Raw genomic sequence first — 21,964 nt, forward strand, 5'->3', positions numbered from 1 at the left:
AGTTTCAAACGGCTCGGCCGTATTTTGCACCAGTATTGTTCCCGGTGATAAGTAATAAGGCTAAGATTATATCGCAGGTATGAACACCTCATGCAAGCAATGCACGCTTCAAACAGTCCCTCAGAATCACCGATAAAGAGAGAATAAGGTAATTTAGCTTGATGTTGTGTGTGGGGTAATCACGCCGACTTTCAACGAGCTTCCTGGGTCAATATCCAAGGACCACAGCGCTTCCAGCTATCAGCGTCCATCTTGACTAGCTCTGTCAAGCGACCGATGTCGTACGGTAACGAGGGGTCAGCTTGAAGCGCTTTGACGATGTATCCTCTGAGGGAAGTGAGCGCGTTAGATACAGTAACATCTGCCCGTGACTACGTCAACTCCAAGGACTTACATAACAGTCCCAGATTTTAGAGGCTCGACGCGGCCTCCGCACATCAGCGACGAGCACATCTCGCTAAGCGGGACGTCACGATGATGCCACATGTTATACGCCCTCATCCACTGCGGTCGTGGCGGATCTCCGGGCAGAGGGGTATTGTACGAGCCTTTTGCTGTCCGACTGGCGCTTGTGGTAGACACCTGGCTGGCTGCGCTATCGACAGCGACAGAGCTGGCCGTCGATGTTGAAGTGGTATTCGCGGGTACGAAGCGCGCCTCAGCGCTCGATCTGACGTCAAGCTTCACGGCCGACATGTCGATTTCCTTATTTGCCTCGGCGGCGATGTCAAGCAGGCGGTGATAGACGAGGCAGCCGGAGTGTACGTCGTTGGCGGCGTCTGAAGGATTGTTAATACGTAAACTCACTCAGCGTTGAAGTTCAACAAGTACGACGTACATTCGATCTTCTTACTGTCGAGGACCAGCTCCCAGTTTGACGTGCGCTCCGCACCCTTTGCCAGCGTCTTGCGGAGGTACATCGCGACCATCTTCGCAAGAGCGACGATGCGTCGGGAATACGTCTTCATAAACTCATCGTCTGCTACTTTGGCGAACATGCCCAACTCGACAAGGCCGTGAGCGCGGATGCCAAAGTCGCGGAAAAGTTTCTCGCCGTCGTCTTGGAATTGTAGTTAGCACCACTAGGGGTGTTATAGGGCGTGCGGTGGAACACGTACTCATGATGTTTGCTCCCGTCTTCACGATAGAGGGGTTTTCAATGACTTCCTTTCTATTTATCAGGCTATGTCAATGTCACAATACGAAGCACGCTCACTACCACCTTCCGCGGGAACTCTGAAGCAAATTCAGATAGTCAGATTGAAACATTCATAGAAGAACGTAGCGACGCACGGGGCATGGCGCTGACTTGAATCAGCAAGATCGTCCGCTTATCGCAGAGCTGTACAAGGGCAGTTCGTCCCTGACTATACGGATTCCAGAAAACTCGCCACTCCATGTCGAAGCCAAGAGGACTGAGGGAGATGTTTATAAGGAGGACAACAAATTGATCTAGAACGAAGCTCACCCTTCAAGCGTCTGGACAAGCCGATCTGCCTCCTTCTCATCGCGTATGTAGACGACGGCAGGGTCTGGGTCCTTGTAGTCAGTAAACGAATATACGGGAAGATCTTCGTCAACTAAGGGGGCTGGAGTCGTCGTTTCGGCGCTCGAAGGCTGCTTCGGGACCGTTGAGATGGTTGCGTCTACCGGCTCATCCACCCTACGTCTCTGACCTGGCAACGAGTCGGATGCGCTGGTTTTCCTCTTGATGGCAGGCGGCGGGACTGACAGCTGAGGGTGAGATGTCGAAGATGAGGGGGCCGTTGCACTAAACGAAGATGCAATCGATGAAGTCACGGCGCTGGATGGTAGTGTCCCCATCGAGACGGTCCTGGAGGTGGATGACGGTGACTTGAAAGACCGTGCGCGTGTTCGTAACGGCTGCTTCGGTGACCTTCGCTTGGTAACTGATGTCTGTGCTGGTTCGTGGTCATTGTCCTCAAAGAAGCTATCAGGACTATGGAGATTTCGTTGGATTGGTTGGCTACCGTTGTTGGAGAGAAGACAGCTGGCGTACCTCGACAATGATCTCTTGAACGCGCTCGGCTTCACTCGGCTGCCGTTCGTCCCTAAACCAGATCCAGCCACCTTTGACGACGAGTTCATCTCGAGGGAAGGTTTAAGGACCTTCTTATCCGTACGAGCGCCTTGTATGGTTTGTTGTTGAGCATTGCTGATGGTGTAACTTAGCCGGATATAGTAAAGGGGAAACAAGGGGGGCGTACTGCTTAGATGTCGCCATTCTCGGATTAGGCTCCTCGATGATTTCGACTGAGCTGTCAGATAGATCATCTTCGAGCAATCGCTGAAGGGTCCTCGACATGTGTTCGTACGTTCCTGTTGACGTCGAGGGCAAGACTGAGCTGTTTCGTGAAGGAGGTGCAAGTCCGCTAGCCAAGATGGTCCGCTTGAGCGCCGCCCTCCCTAGCATGAAGACCCCCGTTTCGGGACCTTCACAGAAATACGTGTATGATCGTGCAAGTCCAGCTGATAAAAGGTGGGGATTGGATCGGATGTCGAGCGGTGGAGGACAAGGACAAGACGCGTTGTTGATGTTTGTTGACGTGTTGGGGTGGTCACCTGGGTCACGCTCGTCATCGATCAGGACACCGTCCACATAGTCCCGACGCCATTCACCGACGACTCACGAAAGACGCAAAGTAGTACACTATTTAGGCCCTGGCGATGGATGCGGAGCTACGGTACGCGTGCACAAGCGTGCACTTTCCTGGTGACAGACGGACAGACGTCGAATGTAAATAACTCACTCACCTGTAGGTTGTGGCATGCAATCACTAAGCACATCGTGCTTACCTTGTTCACCCGGAATAGGTCCTTACTCAGCCAGTGCCAGTGTGGCCTTTTATCTGGTTTAGTCACCTGGTACCATTCCTTCTCACCACATATATTCCCTCGGACGGTTGCCATCTACACCAGTCGATCTTAAACCTCACCCGCATCCCCCGTCCCTGAGCATCGTCGCTTCATCATGACATCTCTTCCAATTCCCCATTACGGCAGTGTGCCTACTGTCTTGCTCAACGACGGGAGGACTATCGTTCCTTGGATTGGCTTCGGCACCGGTACCGCCCTTTATAATGGCGATGCCACCAAGCCCGTCGTTGCTGCCCTCGAGGCGGGCTTCCTTCATCTCGATGGGGCGCAGATGTATGGCAATGAGGATACGCTCGGCGCTGGACTTGTGCAGTTCCTCAAGTCGCAGAACCAAGTGACCCGCAAGGACGTGTTCGTCACAACCAAGCTCGCTGGGGTCAAATATGGTGGATCAAAGGCAGAGACCGCTGAGGAGGCCCTCGACAAGTCTCTCAAGAAGCTGGGCCTCGATTACGTCGACTTGTACCTGATTCATTCGCCCGCTTCCCACCTCGAGAAGAACGGCGGCCCGGGGCTTAGGAAGGTGTGGGAGAGTATGGTCAAGACCACGGAGGGGCCGAACCCAAAGGCGAGAGCGATAGGGGTGTCCAACTTCAAGAAGAGCCACCTCGAGGAGCTTATCGGGCCGAAGGGGAGCGAGGTGAAGATTAAGCCCGCTGTCAACCAGGTGAGCCTCTCCATTTGCTCTCATGTAGGCGTTTCAGTGCTGATGGACCGTGAAGATCGAGCTTCACCTCCACTCCTGGGCAGACCCGGAGGTACGAGCCGCGGTTGAGTTTGGAAAGGAGTACGGCATCGTCGCCGCGTCGTACGGCGGGCTTCGTCCACTCTTCGGGAGCCTCCCCAGTGGTGCCACGCGCATCACGGATAAGGTCAAAGCCGTCACCGATCAATACTCTCAGAGGAACGGTTACCAGGTGACGGACAATCAGGTATTGAACCTCTGGCTGAAGCAGAAGGGGATCTTGGTCATTACGTGGGTCCTTCGTCAAGATTCTGGTTAGAACTAGAGTCGGGATTGATGCTCACAACGTGTATAGAACAACTAGCAACTCGGAAAGGGCCAGGGACTTCGTACGCACGGGTGAGCTTAAGCCCCTATCGGACGAGGAGATAAGGCAGCTTGAGGATGCGGGAAGCTCAGATCCCTCGCTCCGTGGATATCATTGGTTTGTGAGTAACAAGATCATCTATTGTTTCTCTCGCACGTTTCATTCGTTGTGGTCGTACCATCCTTCTCATCGCTGACATCTACTTCTCTTTAGGGTGGTATGTGGAAGGATTGATGACGCTGCCTAAGGTACGATGGTAATACGCGTGTATCATCTACAGTCCTATCTCCTTTCATTTTTTGCACCACTCTATTTTATAAGGATGCTTCATCAGGGAAACATCTTTCTGGGTGTGATGTAGGTTGAAACGTATTGTTTTGATTACGTTAACAACGCCCGGCTTATTACAATGGTCTCAACCAGCCTGGAAGCATGTGAGCATATCGCCTACCGTGTTCCAGTTCTCAGGGCTCGTTTGATATGTCTTGGTGCCCAAGGTGCGTGTCTCCTCCATTGGAAACACCGCAATTATGGCGCCACATAGACTGATGTACGTATGATGCATTCAACGTCGTCTTTACGCAGCGCCGAGTTAAGTGCTTGCCACTTGGTTAGCTCGGTGTGACCATGGTCTGCAACGGCCGGTTAATCTACGTACATGCTCGCAGAGGTAGCCATGTTGACGTCAGGGACGAGCTCCTAGAGATGAGGGCAGCGACGAAGCAAATAAATCAGGTCATGTAAGGTAAATCTTACTGCTTTCATCCTCTTTGGCATAGCGCATCTACCCAAAGGCCAAATGGCGTTAATCCCCAAAGTTTTTTTTGACGGATTCGCCAGCATGGCGTCGTCAAATTGAGGTTCACGGAGAAGGTCTAGGACAAGGAACTCTAGGTTTGAGATCTTGAGACTTGAAAGAGTGAACGAATTGCGGAAAATGTTAACATTCTCGGGAATAAATAGTCAGGAATGTGAGCGCGAGGCGCGATATTGGTGAGTGCGAAAGAACTGATGACAGTGAACAAGCTCGTCCCTATATTCCCCAAGAAATGACGCACCAACTTATAGCGCACAAATAGCTTGAGCTGACAGCAGTGTGGCTCGTAACGCGGGAGTTAATTGCGAGCAAGTAGTACTTCGCTTACATATGGACTCTAGCCTCGACGGTGGTTCTCAGTGGTAACGAATCATGAGTCTCCAGGAAATGACATATAATGACGCGCTGATGATACCCCTTCAACGTAGCAATGTAGGAACACTCAGTCCGTGCCAGCACCACAAAAGGCAGCTTATAATACTTAGGTCCTTGAGTTAGCTTAGGTTCTTGTTGAAGAATCTTAATGCTTCGGTGATCATCATCGGGAACATCCAAAGTATACGTATTCAAAACGGCAGCGGATCTCATTCAGAAGCAGCTACTTCAGCCACGTACAGGCGCTGACGGGCAAGTTCCGGTGCGGATCCAAGACTAAGTGCTAACTTAGTGTCCAATTGACTTCGGTTGCATGGTCGGGCTTATAGAGTAGAAATTAATAAGGCTGTTACGGTAGACTTTTCATGCAGGTTCATTTCGTAATTCATGACGCCTTCAGAACTGTCGCTTGGATGGATTTGGGCCACGGAGGCTTTACAAAACTTTACAAGCCGGTAGCAGAGGCTATGACAAGGAGATCATGTTATTTGCATTGTTAACGCGGTATACTGTCCTTATGCTTGTAGCTTACTTGTAGTACACATTACTCTCATCACGATCTGCATACTCCCACAATGTCCGAAACCAGGAACTGGTGCCTATTTCAGTGATATCGCTGTTAGAATACCATCTTGAATAAAGATTTAGGGATCTAAGTAGGTGCTCTCGGGAAATGGAAACTTTGGTGACAGTATCTCTGGGAGGGGTCGTCTGAGGGCGGATATGAACGCTGTAAAGAATCCGCATGTGCATTATATGGGAGCTGTCCAGCAGTCTGGGGTAAGAAAATGCAGTACACATTCAACGGAGTACCAGAGTCAGCGCCGCGTGTTCCAGTTCATCTTAACACAGTCCCCAAATTCCGGTGAAGCGCCATTACATAGTCCACTCATCTCACACAGGTACCCGCTGTCTCAGTTTCCCACAAACTTTTCCACTCCCGTATCTCGTGCGATCCTCGTGTCCACCCTGAGAATTTCGTGCGTCATTTATGGACGAGATGCTCTTCATGCATCTGCACGATTGGATCGAAGAGCGGTCTCTTTCGCAAGAAGGCTTGTCGTTTGGTTTCTCCCTCAAACCTTGCTTTAGGAAATGAAAGGACTAGGTTTGTACCATCACAGTGGAGGCTGGGACGGGCGGCTTGGCATATCGAACCATCCTATAGGGCGTTCAAATCCTTCTTGAGCAGTATCGTCCCAGAATTTCTTCGGGATATCTTAAAGCTTATCACTCTAAACGCCCAATTAAAGCGGCGCAAAGATGAAGACAGCCAGGTTGACATGCGGGCAAACGGTGATCTGGGAGTTATGGATTGTCACTGACGCGGACGGCAGGGAGCTGTTTATAATCGTTAACTAGTTAGGTACTTCAAGCTTTAAGACCTAGCCATATGCAAGGAATCCACGAGGATAGATCAATGAGTTTCGTCATCCTTATTAGTCGAGAGCAATATGAGGTGCGGCGGCAACAGTCCACCGAGGTTGGTGAGTAGCACCTATTATAACTCGCTCCAAACTTGTCTTGTTTCTTGCTATGAGCCGCAGGGCTGGAGCAATTCTCAGTCCAAAAAGTATTATAATCCTTCCGGTCTCTTTACAGTGCGGTTCCTGTCGCTCTTTGTAGACATGGGATGAGCTTCTGATTCGAAAGCTCCAGAGCTCCAGAAATCCCAGCGTCTCATTCGTAGAGCCTGAGTGAAATCAGTAATCTGCTGCAATTCAGCGTTGAACGTTGAAGGAGCATCCACACCGATATTGTGGGACTGAACCTCACAGTGGTGAATATCATGGCTATCCAATTCGTCCCATATGCATGCGAATCTGGCACCACTGGCCATAGTTAGATGGGCGTCAAGTTATTACTAGCGTGAAGGTGCCCCACCAGCTCCGATGATAACGAACTAATACCAGAATCAACGAGGTCGCGGAGCCGCCGAGCCTTTCGGCTATTTCTGAGTAGGGATTTGGTATCTTTACAGTAAAGATATTTCCGTCAGATTGACCCGGCCTGTTGAATTTGCATGCGACAATCTCTCCGAAGCTTGGCCGAAGCAGTAGCAATATCCTGATTCCTGACACGCACAGGTGTCACTAGATGTCAATCTTTCCCCTGTCAAAGTCTGTCAAATGTTGTCAGCGGCACCAGTAAAGATCTGCGGAGGTAAATAATTTCGGCGCAACTGGCAATGTCCACCGCCTATCAATCACACAGTTGCGCTGTCATACATATGCGATTGTAAAAGTCAATGTCATTTCGTCTAATTCCAATGTCTATAGTGATGTGTGTCGACAACAAAAAATGAGGCCAGGTATACATATGATAAATTAAGGGTGGTACATAATGTGTCATCGGTGCGAGTTGAGTAGAAGGGTATATGGATGATACAATAAGTTGGGGTAGTCAGTTGACACAGCGCGGTTCAACTGTTTTAGCATGAGGGTCCGTCCAAGCTGCAAAACGTAAATTCCAAGAAGATCAAGATTCAGGGGCTTTCGAGTCGTAACGTGGGCATGAGATACTGAGATTCGGTAGACAGAGATGGGCGAATGCGTGGACGAGGGTGCGTAACTTGAAGGAAGATGAAGTGATGGGGGAGAATTCGCGTGTCTAAAGCTTGGCAGATGCGGGCTGCATTTTGTTGAGATAAGCGGAAGCTACCACGCTGCCGGTGCTCTTATTGACGACCTAGAACACGGAGCGAAGGTCAGCCTCTGTCGGCGGATCTGAGCGAGGCCAAGCATCGGATGTACCTCACAGCGCGCGCTCATGATGCGTCCTCCCAGGGCAATTGAGGTACTTGTGATCTTGAGACACGATCCACTGCAATGCATGCGTTTAGAGCGGCGATCGTGACCGGACATGATCGTAACTCACGCAGGGGCTGGGGAGTGGAACATGATGTTCATAGCTTGGGTTACGCCGACGCCGTTCACGTTTTGGACGAGGCCAAGCGCAACTAGTGGTGTGCTGCAGCAACTATGGAGTCGCAATGAGCATCGCGTGGCACACCCTAGCTCAGAAGTGCTTACTTGTCGATCAAGAAGGCAACACAGCCGCCATGAAGCATGCCAGCACCATTGAGCATGTCTGCATAACGTCGTCAGATGGTCAATCGAGAGTACTCGTAGAGCGAATGGATTTACTTTTGGCAACGATAACCTCGGCGACAGTGGTTGCTTCCATGCGACCCATTTTCTCGGTGCTCTCGGAGACAGACACTTCGGTGAACTTGACGGCCTTGGCAACGTGGTGGCCAAAGCAGAGCTGGTCACCAGCACCATACGCAATGAAAGTGTTCACGATCAGTTGCTTGATATGCGGGGAAACATTTCCTTGAATCCCAGAAGCGTCGCCACAGTTGGGAAGTGAAGTAGGGTCTATCCAAGCTCTCTTGGTGGAGGAGTTACCGTATGACGAAGGGGAAATGTCATATACGACTTGCGATGACGAACGGGACTGCGAGCGGGGAGTGTATGACTCGTAGGATGGGGAGGCGCTAGCGTAAGCAGTCGATGATCTCGAAGACATGTCGAAGAAATGCAAGGGTCGCCGAATGTGTTACAAGAGAAAGCGAGACAGAAGTGAAATCAGGTTGTCGAGAACTGGGCGACCGAGTGCCCAATATTTATGCGTCTTCCATCTTGCGCTCCGCGAAGGAATCTTGATTCCGCGTGGATATTTTTGGTGATCGTATCGTGGGCCGTTCTCCCATCCAGCGCTAGAGTGGAATCTGGGAGATCGGACTCCGTGCAACTGTCGATGGCGGAGGACCTACCGTGCATGTCGACATGTCGCCTTCTCCGATGCGGCCGTCCCCTCACCCAGCTGACAAGAGGATCTCGCGTCTTGCGCTGCACCTGGCCGGGAAAGAAGGGTCCACGCGGTCTCCGCAGGCACATTATAGTAAAGCAAAGGGCCCCGATAAGTTGCCTTGCCTACAGAGATGAGAATCATCCCGTCATGGCGGCCCGGTACTCATTAACTTGCAAACATGTTCGTGAGTACCCAGTCGCGGTTACGGCGGCTATGTGTCAAGTTCACCAAACGGCAAAAGCACGATCCGCGATCTCGACCAAGGATGGTAGATGTGAACCTACGGCCGGAAGAATACAAGAAGAACCTCATATAACAGGACGATTACCAGTCTGGACGAGAATCGCCATTGAGGAACGACTCCTACAGAAGGTCTGACCTCGTGTCTTGCTACAAATGGAGGAAAGCTGATCTTGTGAATATACCGAAGCGTACTTTTCCCATGATGGCCATCGAAATTTGGACACGTCAGGTCGGGAAAAACACAAGTCTGGCAGCGCTGACCGCGAAGGCGGCTGCCACTCCAGAGTTGAATGTGCGGTTCTCAAACGTGTCCGGTTACGGCAACGTCATGAGAGCGCGCACTCACGGCAAACTCCATAGAAGATATGAGGAGCCAAGGGACATCTGACGAAAAAGCCGTCAGAGTCGTCAAATACAGATTGTTAGGGATCTCGGCGGAGAACCACCGCAACAACGCCTGATGTGAGATCGGCTCATGAAGGTGATAGACGCGCCATAGCAGTTCTTGCCAATGTATGTGGTACCTAGTAATCAGTCTAGCGTAAGATAAGGTGAGTAACATTGTTTGTACTCCGATCAAGAACCGAGAAGCTTGTGAAACATTGTTAAGTTTAGCATGTGGTCAGCTATGAATAAACAGCATACTCCAAGGCCCTCTCGTGTCGTCGTCCGTCGGTGAGAACGACAACTCTTATTCCATAGTGCCAGTGACGTGGCAAGTTGGATTGCGGCTCTCGGCCAAGCATGCACCCGAACCTGGACCACTCTATCAGCAACACTGGGTCGTGAGTATGGGCATACTATGTACGCCTTCTGCGGACGTCCTCGATAAAGGGGTGCACCGCCACCAGACAACTCACATAATGAATGTTGCTGTTGCGATTTCGTTCTCGACGCGCGTAGGTGTAGTGAATACTGGTGCTACCAAGTTCCGGACACGTCATATGCGCAACCTGGATGGGCCAGCAAGGTCCCAAAATATCTGTGTCGCGCGGTTACCCAGTACCGGGACAGCAAGGGCACATATTGATGGTGCGATGTCAATGTGCTCCATTCTAGCACTTTAGCGGCGAGTGTGTTCGTCGTGGCGCCCGTTCGCGTCTTGTGAGTTATATGGATCTTCCCGAGAAAACGTGTTCTGTTCTTCTTAAAGATTAGCCTCGCGACAGCCAATAATAGATTCATGCACTCATGAAATGCGAGCTCACCAAGAATAGTTGAGTTGGTGCTATCGAGATTTGAGAACCGTGGCTAACTCTAGACTTTGGAGATCAACGTCCCTCGGGCTTCAGGGGCCTCGATGCATCGTCTCACAATCATGAGCTCGTTGCTGAGCACTCTTTTCATGTGGGGTCCAAGGGTTTTCCGCGATCGATTTGCTGCATCAACTGTGCATATTTCCGTCCCTGCATGCACGGAACGGAACTGGAGCTTGCCTAACGGCCTACCACCAGCGCATCACTATTGCCGGAATAATCGTTCACCAGGAACAGGGCTTAGATGAACAGTCCATCTGTGAGAGAGACTAATCCAGGGCTGGGCCGACTGCATACCCGAGGAGGCTGTTCGCATGTCATCGCCGTCAAAGACGACGTTACAGAGGTCGGCAGAAACCGTCGGCGGGGGACGTTCCCATCGCGGCTGTTACTGTATCAGTGATTGCCATACAATACTCAGACGACTCATCGACAGCTGTGCTGCGTGCAAATGAACATCTCGATGACCATGGTCGCGGACAGACGGCTAGGTTCTAGGTAACCGGTGTCTGTCGCAAGGGCTAACAGGTTCCCGCGCATGCAGCCCACCCAAGGGGAGCGGCCCGGTGCTGACGATGAAGCAGGGCTTATTGACATTGTAATTTGATGGTCGTGCGTCCGTGAGCGTCCAATCTATCGCGACTACAATGGCACGGCGTACCAAATGGTGTGTAACCCTGGTAATGATGATGCGCGACAGTGTAGTTTAGCTTACTAGAGCTGAGATGACTACGTGTGCGATCGAGGGTGTATCCACCAGCGTCCTTGCTGCTCATGATTTAGGCGAGGTTCAGGTGGAGAGCTTGCTGCGGGGTGGATCGACATCAACTCTTCATGCGTCGGTGGTGAAGGCAAATTCAGCACCGCAGGCTTAATTGAGTTGCATGTATGCTCGGCGGTGCAGAACGAGCATGATGCGCACAAATGTATCAACTTGGCGACACGTCGAAAGGAAAGGTGAAGATGTGGGCGATTGAACAGAGACAAAGAGACAAAGGTTATGTTTTCCCCAATCGAGCGTTGGCTAACTAGATATGGGCTTAACAGCTAATTACGTAATCACTTCTGATAATCTGGAGGCAATTCCTCGACGCGCGTCCTTGGGTGCAGAGTCTACAGACGCGTACGCCTCCACCTCCACCCCTTTCTCAGTTACCTGTCTCGCTCCCTCTTTCTTTTGCATCATCGACCATGGAGACATCATTCGCAATTACGGGCAAGGGCTATGTGATCATCGCGGCCGACACGACCGCCGCACGGTCAATCGTCAAGATGAAGATCGACGAGGACAAGATCAAGACGCTCAGCCCACACCTCCTCATGGCCTACTCTGGCGAACCAGGTGCGCATATAGGGCCCAAGATGCACGAACAAGTGACTAACCCTTTCACTCCACTCCAACTCTCCAAACGCATATAGGTGATACCCTCCAGTTCGCCGAGTATGTCGAGCGCAACATCCGCCTCTACCAGATCCGCAACCTCTACCCACTCCGTCCGGCTGCAGCTGCCTCGTGGATCCGGCGCACGCTAGCAGACTCGCTGCGCTCCCGCAGTCCGTATCAGGTCAACCTGCTCGTCGGCGGCTATGACGAGGCCACGCATTCGCCCAGCCTGCATTGGATCGACTATCTCGGCACCAGCGTTGAGGTACCGTTTGGTGCGCACGGATATGGGAGCTACTTTGCGCTGAGTTTGCTTGATCGGTAAGTGGTACCTTCGCATATACTCTTACTACAAACCATCCCCGTCCAACCAACCTGACGGCCTTGTATAGGTATCACAACCCCGAAGCTTCTCTTGAAGAGGGCCTTGACACGCTCAGACGATGCATTAATGAAGTGTCCAAGCGTCTCGTCGTAAGTCCGGGCAAGTACAAGGTGAAGGTGGTCGACAAGGATGGCACCCGAGAAGTAGAGCTTTGAAAGACGTCACACGATGTACCATTACAACCCTTTCTTCTGTTTAGTTTTTGCATGGCAACACCACCCCATTATCGCAACGATGTCCGTATCGTGCTTGCACTCGCAGACTCCACCTGCATCCGTGCTCCTTGTGATCGTTCTGCGATACCGAGAGATCGTTCGGACATTGATGCCTGGATGTTAGCCCCTGAGCGACATTCTTGTAAGGTCAATTAACTAAGATTCAGGATATGCCGCCCCACCGCAGTCAATGGCTATCAAAACTTTCGTTGGCTCACGCATGCCCAGGTACATCGTACGTGTTATACACTGATGCTTTCCATCACAGAAGAATTACATTTCCCAAACCCTCCACGCGGTCCCCTCCCATAATCCTCTCCGTCATCCTCTCACACGAAACGACCTCCCTTACCTTCTCCAAAACCTCCTCCGACTCCGCCTCTGCCTCAAGCATGATGGGTTGCGAGTCGTCCGTATTAACTTCATCCCTTGCTCTATCTTTCTGTGCACCGACAAGTTTCCGTGCAGCACGCTCTACGTCCGAACGACGAATTCGTGCGCCCCAGATGCTCTCGCTATACGCGTCTACGAGCCGCACACTGCGTAACTTGGGCATCATACCTGCACGCAGGAACATCGCAGCCACGGCAGCCGGCGAGAGGAACGCGGCCTGACCAATGTACACGCTCTCGAGGTTCGGCATGGCTGGGAGGAGAGGTTGCATCGCCGCGTTTCGTTGTACACTGGACTGCGAATGAGAGTGCATGAACGATTGGGAGTGCGAATGTGCGATAATGTGGAAGGCCGTTTGCGCGTGGACGGTGCCAGGGGGAGGGTCGGCGGCGGGGAAGGGGAACGCGATGTTTGTCACTTTGATGTGTCGGATGTGCGTCCATGTGCCAAAGGCGGAGAAGAGGCTCTGGGCGACGGGCGCGACGATCTGAAAGAAGAAACATAGTTTCTTATCAGCATGGGAGTGGCGCTGATAAGGGCGAGCCTACTGCGATGGAGAAATGATGTTCGGGGTCGGGCCCTGTCCAGGAGAATCTCTCGGGACTAAAAGCGTATAGGTTGAGGGAAAGATAAGACGAGCAAAGGCAGCGATAGGACTTACTTAATGAGCGAAAGAGCACCCTCAAGACAGTGCAGGCTCGTGTCGCGAGCATATGAATGCAGCTTAAGCTTCACTTCCTCGAGGTGCAATCGACCTGTTTGCTTATCATACCGACTGTCCTCGCCCTCTTCATTTGACGACTTGCTTGCGGATTCCCAAATCGCCTTCAGCACGTCTCGCAAGCCCTTCCACACTAGCAAGTCGGCGCCTTTTCCCGTAAAGTCGACCTCGAGCGTTCGTGGAGTCTTCTTGCTGCCTAAGAAAGCCCCTATGTCGGAATGCTGAGTGTGGCAATGAGCGAAATGGGTGAGCTGTCCTGGTGCAGTAAAGCGGACGTTCGCGTAGAGCAGCGCATGACCAACGCTCGCGAATCGACGGCACACACAGAGAATGTTTGCGGGTGCATTGTGCGCAGAAGCGATTGTGGGGCCAAGAATGAGCTCGAGTAGCTCGGTGGGCAGATCCAAGATAGTGATCGTCATCCCTCCGCCAGGCTGGGTGCTAGTGCAGCCTGGGAAAGTCCAATGATATGTTTCTGAAGAGAACGTACGTGCGAGTGCCGAGCAGAGCAGCAATTGAAAGTTTGAATCGGTGGATAGGACGTAATGGCCTTCAGGACCAAGGGAGGCTTTGGGGAAAGTTCGGAGAGATCGTTATACAAGCGGGGAAGGTGGGGTGCCCTCGTGGCAGCCATGTGAGCAGCAGGCATGGGAAAAACTTCCCGACGCGACTCACCGCCGAGCACCTGAAAGTGGCACTCCTGAAGTACGGTTCAGTATGTATTGAGCAGGGGCCAACCCAATCTTCATTCCGGTATCGACCTTTCGCTTCTTCGAGTCGTGCTTCATGGAGCCCACTGAGTGAAGCCCTATCTTTAAACCACATTTTCGGTATAGGTCTTCTTTCTTCTATAGGTAGATAGTGGTTTTTGGACTCTGGCGTTCCGAGAAAGTTGATCGGCGACCTTGCAAGGTTTGTCAAGTCTTGAACTACCGACAAACTGCCAGCGATAAATACGTCCGCAGAGTTCAGATCAGGCTCAAAAGACGGGCCGCTGGCTATGCCCATTAAGTCTGGAACCTTTTGAATTATAGACTGTTCCTCGTCTTTCGTCCGATCTGATGAAAGGATTATCATTGAAGTCAGTATTCAACATGATGCCATCAGAGCGGCGATCTCACGACTAACCTTGAGACCATGGGATATCTACAGTATTCCCGAAGACGGGACCAACGACCGGTTCTGATGAACCTAACGGGTGTCAGTCGCTCCCGATGTCGTCAGTGCTAGCTGACGAGCCCACTCATGGTACATATGCACAGATCGATGTGGTACGTTCCACAGCTGATTGTTAGGAACTGAACAAGCCTTACAACAGATGCTGGAGTGGTGCTTTCTTTAGCTGCCTCCATCTACTGTTTGCTACTGCGCATTCTGTTTCAGTCCTTGGACTTTCCGTTTATACGCAGCACGCTCGCATGTATCCCTAAATAGTTCCCCCGCAATAGTAGTGACAGGCGTAAAAAAGAGTGGTGCTTTCTGCAATTTGGAGAATAGTTAGCCGAGTGTGTCAAGTACCAGTAAGTGACAAAAAGAAACGCATCGTGTATGATACCGTCATGTTGTACGTACGTATACGGCACACACCACACGACTTATCACAGGGTACCACCATAGAAATGCCGCCGGGTTGCTTGATGCGCTTGGACGCCACAACGCCGGTCCTCTATCCCGAAGGAGTTCTCAGTTCTCGAGAATAAGCTACTTACTCGAGCGTCAACTGAGGTCGTGCCGGGGATCCTCGAAAAAGCTCTGGTTACTCGACCATGGTGTCATCACAGCACCCAGACAACTGGCGCAAGTCCAGGAAACCAACGCGCGGGTGCTCGGTGCCGTAGCATCGTCGAACAAACGGTAAATGAGCATATGCTCGTTGCCAGTAGGGATTTTCCGAGAAAGAAAAGCTTATTTCGCGTCTTTTTGCGGAGGCACAGGGAAGCACCCGACTCCCGGTACCCGCCCGGTTCAAGGTCACCGCGTCGGCTGCGGCGCACCGGTGCCCGACGTGCCACTTGCGAGGCACCGATTACTTACTTATATGAAGGCCCACAGGGGCGCCCCACGTTGGGCGCTGGCCATATGTTCGCGATCGACCAAGCTTGCCGAGCGTGTGCTCAGCGTCATGTCGGTCGATATCACAAAAAGTTTTGAGGCCATGGGCTAACTATGACCCGTTATTAGTACCATACCAGCAAAGCACGTACATGCGCATCCATACAACACTCGTATTTATCCCGACTCCCGACTCCAAAGGAACCGCACCGGGGTTTCCTTAATCGCTATCAAGCTCAACCTGCAAACCAAAAACACAGAATTAGTACACTCGGTAAACCGGCCCGAAGATCCGAACGTGAAGTGACGAGGAAACTTAGAAAGCAAGGAAATGTAGAATCGCTTGTAATTCGAGATTTGCACTCACCACCTTAGCATTTTTTGCCCTCGCTCTGCTCGCCGCCGCCCGCCCCGTCGCGCGCCCCGCAGGCGCAAACGAGAGCGTCGCCTGCGACTGTCCGCCCCTCGACGTGGCCGCCTTCGGCGCGGGCGTTTTGCGCGCAGGCGCTTTCTTGGCTGCTGATTGACTCTGGCTGATGTATTCAACCCACAGCGAGCAGCATCGCCCATTAAAAAAGTGGTGGCCACCAAGGTATGTGAGATAGAAGTTCCAAAGCGGGAGAGCGAAGGATCAGATAGCGATCAGCGCAGGGTGGATTCGGTCAGCGCGATAACCCAGCGAAGAAGGCGGACGCGGGAGCGCGAAGGGCGAGCGACGAACCTTAGCACGGACGATCGGTTCGTGCGCTTGGCAGGTGTGGGTTTCGGCATCGATTCTTCCTCCTCATCGTCATCAATTTCGTCCAGTTCGATGTACTCGCCCTCGGACTCGCTCTGGGAAGATCGGAGAAAGTCAGATACAACGCGACTTCACAGAATTTGACTTCGAGGACGTTTGATAACAGTTCATCCCCGTCACCGTGTCGCTGTGAAAGAGAGGGCTAACGTCCTCGGGGTACAACCGCGCACACGGGAAACGGGGATCAAACCCAAGAAAAGAGGTGAGAATGAGACAGTTTATCCTCACAGAGCCCCTGAGAGCGCGAGGCCTCGCCGGACTCGGTGAAGACCGCCCTCACAACATACGGCGAGCAACACCCGAGAGAAGACGAAAATAAAACCGGGATGGACAACTCGACTTCGACTTCGAAGACGTTTGATAACAGTTTACCCCGCCCACATTATAGGGAACACAAGACAAAGGCCCCGAACAGCAAGGTTCCGCACGAGCAGCTCGCAGAAGAAACGCCCCGCGAAAGTTGGAAAGCAAACGAGTGAAAAAGGGCAGCAAGGAAGAAAACACTCACGGCCACCGCCTTCTTCCCCTTCCCACCCGCGGCCTTCTTCGCCGGGGCCTTCGCTGCCGCTTTCTTAGCTGGGGCGGCCGCCTTTTTCCTCGTCGGCGGCGCAGGCTCGTCGGACTCCTCGCCAAAGTCAGAGTTGTTGTTGGCACCAGCGTCGACGTCCATCATCATGCTGTCGACGGACGCGTCCGAGTCGTCGCCTTTGGCTTTTTGCTTGCCCTAAGCGAGCGAGAGTCAAGACCGCCAGTGAGGAGTGATGTGTAGGTGGGGACTTACCTTGGCCTTTGCGGACTTGCCGTCCTTGGTTTTGTCTGTGTAGGCTTTATCGTGTTGTTCGCGGACTTTTTCGAGCTACAAATAGGCAAGAGGGCAAGATGTCATTAAACCGACGAGAAACAGGGACAAAACAACAAAAGGAATAAAGAAACATACCACATCCTCGAGCTCTCCCTCGTCCACCTCCCCGTTCGCCTGCACACCCTTCATGAGCGACTTAAGCGCCGCATTAACGTGTCTACACATCCGCATTCATCAACAACCACACTCGACGACTTCACGCACAAAGATTTCAAACACTCACAGCTGAATCGCATGCGGATCGTCCTTCTCCACAAACATCCGAATCGCATCACTCATCCCCTGCTCGCCCAGCAGCTGCAAATTCTGCGCCGCCAAATACTCATGCACCAGCGTCGCCACCCTGACCCTACTCAGCTTCTCCGCCGCGCTCAAGCTCGGATCGTCGATGCTCAGCTCCAGCGGATCGTCCGCCCTGCCGCCCGACTTACCGCCCGCGGCGGCCTTGGCCTTGGCGCGGTGGAAGACGAGCACGTCGCGCGGGTTCGCGATGCGCCCCGTGAACTCGAGCCCGAACCGGATCGGGTTCGACATCTCCGAGACGCCGGTGGTGTCGACTTTGAGGCGGACGAGGGGCAGCATGCGCGGGAGCTCGGGGTCGCCTTCGTCGAGCGCGCGGGCGTTGCGGTCGTCCCATTGCTCGTTGGCGCGGTCAATGAGGGCGTTGACCTGTAGGCGACATCGTGTGTCCGTCGGTTAGCTAGCGTGTCTTTCGATGGAGGAAAGGTGGGTGTATGGGACAGGTGTAGAGGAGAAAGAAACGTACCCTCCCGCGTAGGAACTTGGTGATAGCCATCTGGTCGCCAAGATCGACGTTCTCCTCGTCTGCGATCTCGGAGAGGATGATCTCCTCGAGCACGAACGGGCGCACGGTGCGCAACGCGAGTGGCTTGAGCTGAAATTCCTTGTGCTGGATCTCGAGGAGTGCTACGTGTCTGAAAGACGAATAGGATGTATGCAAACGCGGAGACATGAGCGAATTTTCGAGGATAATTCGAAAGATAACAGTGGTAACGCACTTCTCGATAGCCTCGCCGTCCGCGAGCGAGGTGGCGACCGACGAGCCTGGCTGGGTGATGAAATACGGTTTACCAGCGACCGGCTCGGGCACAATCCGGCAGTCGTGCTCGTGCCCCCAGACGACGAGGTCGACACTGTCGTCGAACATGCCTTCGGGGACATACTCCTGGGGGCCGTGCCGTACTCTTTCATCCGGATCGTCCTTCAGCATACGCCGAGAGAAAGGGCAGAGAGTTAAGAAACACACCGGTTCTGATGAATCAACAGCACATTGAACCAGTCGTCCTTGTCCCTCGGCATATACATCTTCATGCGATTGCTCCTCAACTCAAAGTGCATCCGCTGATCCTTGACGTTGCCCACGCCGTACAGGCCCAGACGCGTGCGTCCCTTGCGCAGTAGCACGGGGCGGATCCCGATGCCACCTGCACTGGGGTCTGGGTTGGAATTGGAGGGGTCGCCGGAGGAGGAGACGGGGAGGTCGAATTTGCCCATGTAATTGAGCAGGCCGGAAACGGAGAGGACATCGAGTGCACAGAGGGCACCTTGCTGTGTGGGGGTTGGGTATATGCGTGTGAGCAAAGGATGATGAAAGGTTACTGTGTCATATATGAAGGATGCCTCGATAATTCGGGTGTGAGATGGAGGAAAACGTAACTTACAGTGCCGGCGCCCTGTGGGTCGTCGTGGTTGCCGTGTATCGAGAATACGGGTATGCCAACGTTCAAATTTGGGTCTTCGTAGTTTACCGCAGGAAAGCTGTCGTGTTGTTCCTGTTAATCTGACATATATCGCTAACATTTACGTGGATTGGAACGCACTTGTACCCTTCCGCCTGTCCTTCGTTGGGATCACTCAACAATTCAACCGGAACAGGCCTGTCGCCAAGCGTGTACTCGCGCAGTAGGGCGATGACCTGGTAGAGGCAGTCGCGTGAGGGCCTGTTCTCATGGAAGAGGTCTCCTGCGAGGAGGATGAAGTCGACCTATGATTGATGCTGTGTCAGTGCATAGGGACGATGAGCATAAGAGGGAAGGTGGTGGAGGGAAAGGGGTAGAGACGAACGTCATGCTTGACTGCGAGTTGAAGAATTTCTCTGAAGGTGTTGATAGAGTCTTGACCGCGGATGGGGTCGCGTTCAAGGTAGCCAATGTGGTTGTCTGTGGCGAGGAGGATGCGGACGGTGTCGTCGACCACTGTAGTGTCGCGTCAGCTGCTGGTGAGTGAAAGGCAGATCAGCGCTCACGAGAATTGCGGATGGTAGGCGGGGGAGGGAGAGACGCGTCTCTGTCACTTGACATGGTCCTCAGTCGCTAGTGAGAATATGAGTCTAGGTATGGGGAAGGGGAGAGGATAGGAGCAGAGGCGTAATTTGGCGACGCGTCGCGTGTTGTGTGGCAGGATGATGTGATGGTGAGAAAGTGGACCAAGGTGGCTGCTGCGGCGACAGCGAATACAGATCGACGCCTGAGAATTTTACCTCATTGCCCTCTCCCCTCACCGCCCTCAGCGTTGCACAAAGCACGCTCTCCGCCCCCAAAATATCCTCCCTCACTATCGCTCCTTAATCCTAATACACTACCACCTACAACACCGTAGATAAGATGGCCCAGCAGAATGCAAAGCCGCACGACCGTATGCTCGTGGTACGTCTCTGTCCCATGTCGTGCCGTGCCTCGGCATGCCGAAGACACTTGGGCTCATCCCGGATTATGCATGACAGCTCGGCACCGTGTGTTTCTACCTCGTCGCTGCCCTAGCGGTATGTTCTCTCTCTCTCCTCCTTGAAGACATGCACTGACACGTCTCTGCCAGATGGTCATGGCGTGCGCTTTCTCCCATACGCCCACTCACCATCGTTTGCTGATATGATCCTCGTTCCGCGTCGCTGACCGCACCTATCTTCTACACAACTTTCTACTCGTTGGTGCATGCAGCAACAAATGGGTGCTCAAGGAGACGTCTGCACCACTATTCTTCCTCTTCACACAGCTCGTCATTGCCGTGTGGCTCTTCCTCGCGGCCCACGCAGCACGCTTCCTCGTCCTCCCACTCCGCATCGATGCGGCACTCATGAAGGGTCTCTTCCCCATGGTCGGACTCAACGTCGTCGGTCTCAGGTACAGTGACCCTCTTATCCTTATCTCTCTATCTCACCCGCACAAACCTGAAACTGACGCCCCCGTGTCTCGCACCAATCAACAGCTTCAGCAACTTCACCCTGAAATACGTCGACGCCTCCTTCTACCAGGTCGCGCGCGGGCTTGTCCTCCCGTTCACCGTGCTCACCTCCTTCACGCTCCTCGCCGCCCGCCCATCCCTGCGCATCCTGGTCTCGTGCGGCATCATCACCCTCGGCTTCTTCGTTGGCGTCTTCCTCGACTCCGTCCCCGTCTCCATGATCGGCATCTTCTTCGGTGTCACGAGCTCCGCCATCACCGCCGTGCACTCGGTCGTCATCAAGAAGTCGCTCGATGTCGTCGGCGGCAGCGCGCTCAACCTCAGCTGGTACACCAACCTCCTCAGCGCCGTCCTCATGATCCCCGTCATCTTCCTGGCCGGTGAGGTCCCCGCGGTCCTCGAGCTGTTCGAGGGCGCGACGCCGGCTGTGGGCTATGCTACGAGCTATGCGGAGTCCGGTGAGATGAGCGTGCTGCAGAAGTTCGTGTGGGGGTCGATCATCACCGTGCGTTTCGTTTTTCCCTCCCCTCCCCTCCTGCTCTCTCTTCACGGGCTGACGGTGATGCAACGCTGCAACAGGGAACCCTCGGCTTCTTGATGAGCATCGCCTCCCTGCTCTCCATCAAGATCACCTCGCCCATCACACACATGGTCTCCTCCGCCGTGCGCGGCGTCGCCGCCTCCCTCCTTGGCATGTGGCTCTTCGCCGAAGTCATCTCCTTGTGCGTCCTCATCCCTCCTCCCTTTGTTCGCTCCCTACCGCTCTTGTCCTTGTTCGCTAACGTTGAGATTACTCTTGCACACGTTACAGTGGACGTGCCGGCTCGATCGCGGTCATCCTCGGCGGCTCGATATACTACACCTGGGTCAAGCACCTCGAGTCGCAGAGCGCGCCCAAGCCCGACGCGAGCAAGTACGAGCGCGTCCCGCTCGAGGACGTCGAGTCTGGCAAGGGCAAGCCCGAATAGGCGGCTTGTTTACGCCTTTGCCGCTCGTTGGTGATATCGAGAGCGGCTCCATGCTGCTTGGGGAGGGTGGGCGGTGTTAGATTTCGATGGATAGGATGCTGGAGGGGTGGTGGGCGATGATACGTGTACTCATTGGATGAGTATGGTTGGATAGTTGCAGGTTGCATACATACACTGATACCGGTACCTGCTTGACTCACGAGAATATAGACTTTGCACTCTTGCTGTGCACGCCCAATATTTGATGTTTGGCCGAGTCTTGAGAACTGCAGCCCAAGTATTGTCTGGGTGGGAGTACTATCTCATTGGACTATTGAGGCGGTAGATGTCCCAGGAGGTCGACGGCGTGTACTCCAGTGGTTATTCCATCTGGCTCCATGTCGAGTCGTATGTGTCGGACCACAAACGTCACCAGGCCAAACGGAGCCGCGCTTAGATCTTGGCTCGTGCATGTGTCACTCTCGGAGCTTCGTTGTATCCACTGATTTCATCGCGTGCAGGCCTTTCATTCTCCTCGCCTTCAATCG

The 21,964-nt window shown here is 53.2% G+C and overlaps 8 protein-coding genes across 8 annotated transcripts; 3 read left to right on the top strand and 5 right to left on the bottom strand.

Moving 5' to 3' along the window:
• Nucleotides 1-191: 191 nt before the first annotated feature.
• On the bottom strand, nucleotides 192-1,824 carry CONPUDRAFT_58828 (ribonuclease H-like protein; the record flags this gene model as incomplete). Its single annotated transcript, XM_007771600.1, has 6 exons — nucleotides 192-327; nucleotides 395-779; nucleotides 839-1,060; nucleotides 1,119-1,167; nucleotides 1,310-1,415; nucleotides 1,469-1,824. The coding sequence occupies 6 exons, from the start codon at nucleotides 1,822-1,824 to the stop codon at nucleotides 192-194; spliced, it is 1,254 nt and encodes a 417-aa protein (XP_007769790.1).
• A 1,107-nt stretch (nucleotides 1,825-2,931) lies between these two features.
• Nucleotides 2,932-4,356, top strand: CONPUDRAFT_106542 (Aldo keto reductase). The gene is made up of 4 exons (XM_007771985.1): nucleotides 2,932-3,565; nucleotides 3,621-3,874; nucleotides 3,939-4,071; nucleotides 4,164-4,356. Exons 1-4 carry the CDS (start codon nucleotides 2,993-2,995, stop codon nucleotides 4,182-4,184), a joined length of 981 nt encoding a protein of 326 aa, XP_007770175.1. The 5' UTR covers nucleotides 2,932-2,992; the 3' UTR covers nucleotides 4,185-4,356.
• A 3,396-nt stretch (nucleotides 4,357-7,752) lies between these two features.
• CONPUDRAFT_58544 (uncharacterized protein) lies at nucleotides 7,753-8,673 on the bottom strand (the record flags this gene model as incomplete). The annotated part of the gene is made up of 5 exons (XM_007771571.1): nucleotides 7,753-7,830; nucleotides 7,896-7,965; nucleotides 8,020-8,112; nucleotides 8,175-8,232; nucleotides 8,289-8,673. 5 exons carry the CDS (start codon nucleotides 8,671-8,673, stop codon nucleotides 7,753-7,755), a joined length of 684 nt encoding a protein of 227 aa, XP_007769761.1.
• Nucleotides 8,674-9,721: 1,048 nt separating this feature from the next.
• CONPUDRAFT_138038 (uncharacterized protein) lies at nucleotides 9,722-11,286 on the bottom strand. Its single transcript, XM_007771986.1, has 4 exons — nucleotides 11,119-11,286; nucleotides 10,410-11,043; nucleotides 10,062-10,344; nucleotides 9,722-9,957 (listed from the first exon to the last, which is right to left on the bottom strand). The coding sequence occupies exons 3-4, from the start codon at nucleotides 10,143-10,145 to the stop codon at nucleotides 9,778-9,780; spliced, it is 264 nt and encodes an 87-aa protein (XP_007770176.1). The 5' UTR covers nucleotides 10,146-10,344; nucleotides 10,410-11,043; nucleotides 11,119-11,286; the 3' UTR covers nucleotides 9,722-9,777.
• A 281-nt stretch (nucleotides 11,287-11,567) lies between these two features.
• Nucleotides 11,568-12,448, top strand: CONPUDRAFT_138039 (20S proteasome subunit). The gene is made up of 3 exons (XM_007771987.1): nucleotides 11,568-11,799; nucleotides 11,877-12,162; nucleotides 12,234-12,448. The coding sequence occupies exons 1-3, from the start codon at nucleotides 11,649-11,651 to the stop codon at nucleotides 12,379-12,381; spliced, it is 585 nt and encodes a 194-aa protein (XP_007770177.1). The 5' UTR covers nucleotides 11,568-11,648; the 3' UTR covers nucleotides 12,382-12,448.
• A 185-nt stretch (nucleotides 12,449-12,633) lies between these two features.
• CONPUDRAFT_166537 (uncharacterized protein) lies at nucleotides 12,634-14,204 on the bottom strand (the record flags this gene model as incomplete). Its single annotated transcript, XM_007771988.1, has 5 exons — nucleotides 12,634-13,321; nucleotides 13,383-13,437; nucleotides 13,496-13,776; nucleotides 13,831-13,989; nucleotides 14,046-14,204. The coding sequence occupies 5 exons, from the start codon at nucleotides 14,202-14,204 to the stop codon at nucleotides 12,704-12,706; spliced, it is 1,272 nt and encodes a 423-aa protein (XP_007770178.1). The 3' UTR covers nucleotides 12,634-12,703.
• Nucleotides 14,205-16,249: 2,045 nt separating this feature from the next.
• CONPUDRAFT_155242 (DNA repair exonuclease) lies at nucleotides 16,250-19,589 on the bottom strand (the record flags this gene model as incomplete). The annotated part of the gene is made up of 12 exons (XM_007771989.1): nucleotides 16,250-16,441; nucleotides 16,915-17,130; nucleotides 17,188-17,262; nucleotides 17,344-17,425; nucleotides 17,492-17,937; nucleotides 18,035-18,203; nucleotides 18,288-18,473; nucleotides 18,536-18,837; nucleotides 18,951-19,047; nucleotides 19,110-19,273; nucleotides 19,354-19,484; nucleotides 19,535-19,589. 12 exons carry the CDS (start codon nucleotides 19,587-19,589, stop codon nucleotides 16,250-16,252), a joined length of 2,115 nt encoding a protein of 704 aa, XP_007770179.1.
• A 195-nt stretch (nucleotides 19,590-19,784) lies between these two features.
• CONPUDRAFT_83113 (uncharacterized protein) lies at nucleotides 19,785-21,672 on the top strand. The gene is made up of 7 exons (XM_007771990.1): nucleotides 19,785-19,934; nucleotides 20,012-20,050; nucleotides 20,104-20,114; nucleotides 20,226-20,408; nucleotides 20,494-20,974; nucleotides 21,049-21,191; nucleotides 21,281-21,672. Exons 1-7 carry the CDS (start codon nucleotides 19,893-19,895, stop codon nucleotides 21,435-21,437), a joined length of 1,056 nt encoding a protein of 351 aa, XP_007770180.1. The 5' UTR covers nucleotides 19,785-19,892; the 3' UTR covers nucleotides 21,438-21,672.
• The last annotated feature ends 292 nt before the right edge of the window (nucleotides 21,673-21,964 follow it).

Source organism: Coniophora puteana (genome assembly GCF_000271625.1).
Source record: "Coniophora puteana RWD-64-598 SS2 unplaced genomic scaffold CONPUscaffold_8, whole genome shotgun sequence".
Lineage (NCBI taxonomy): Eukaryota > Fungi > Basidiomycota > Agaricomycetes > Boletales > Coniophoraceae > Coniophora > Coniophora puteana.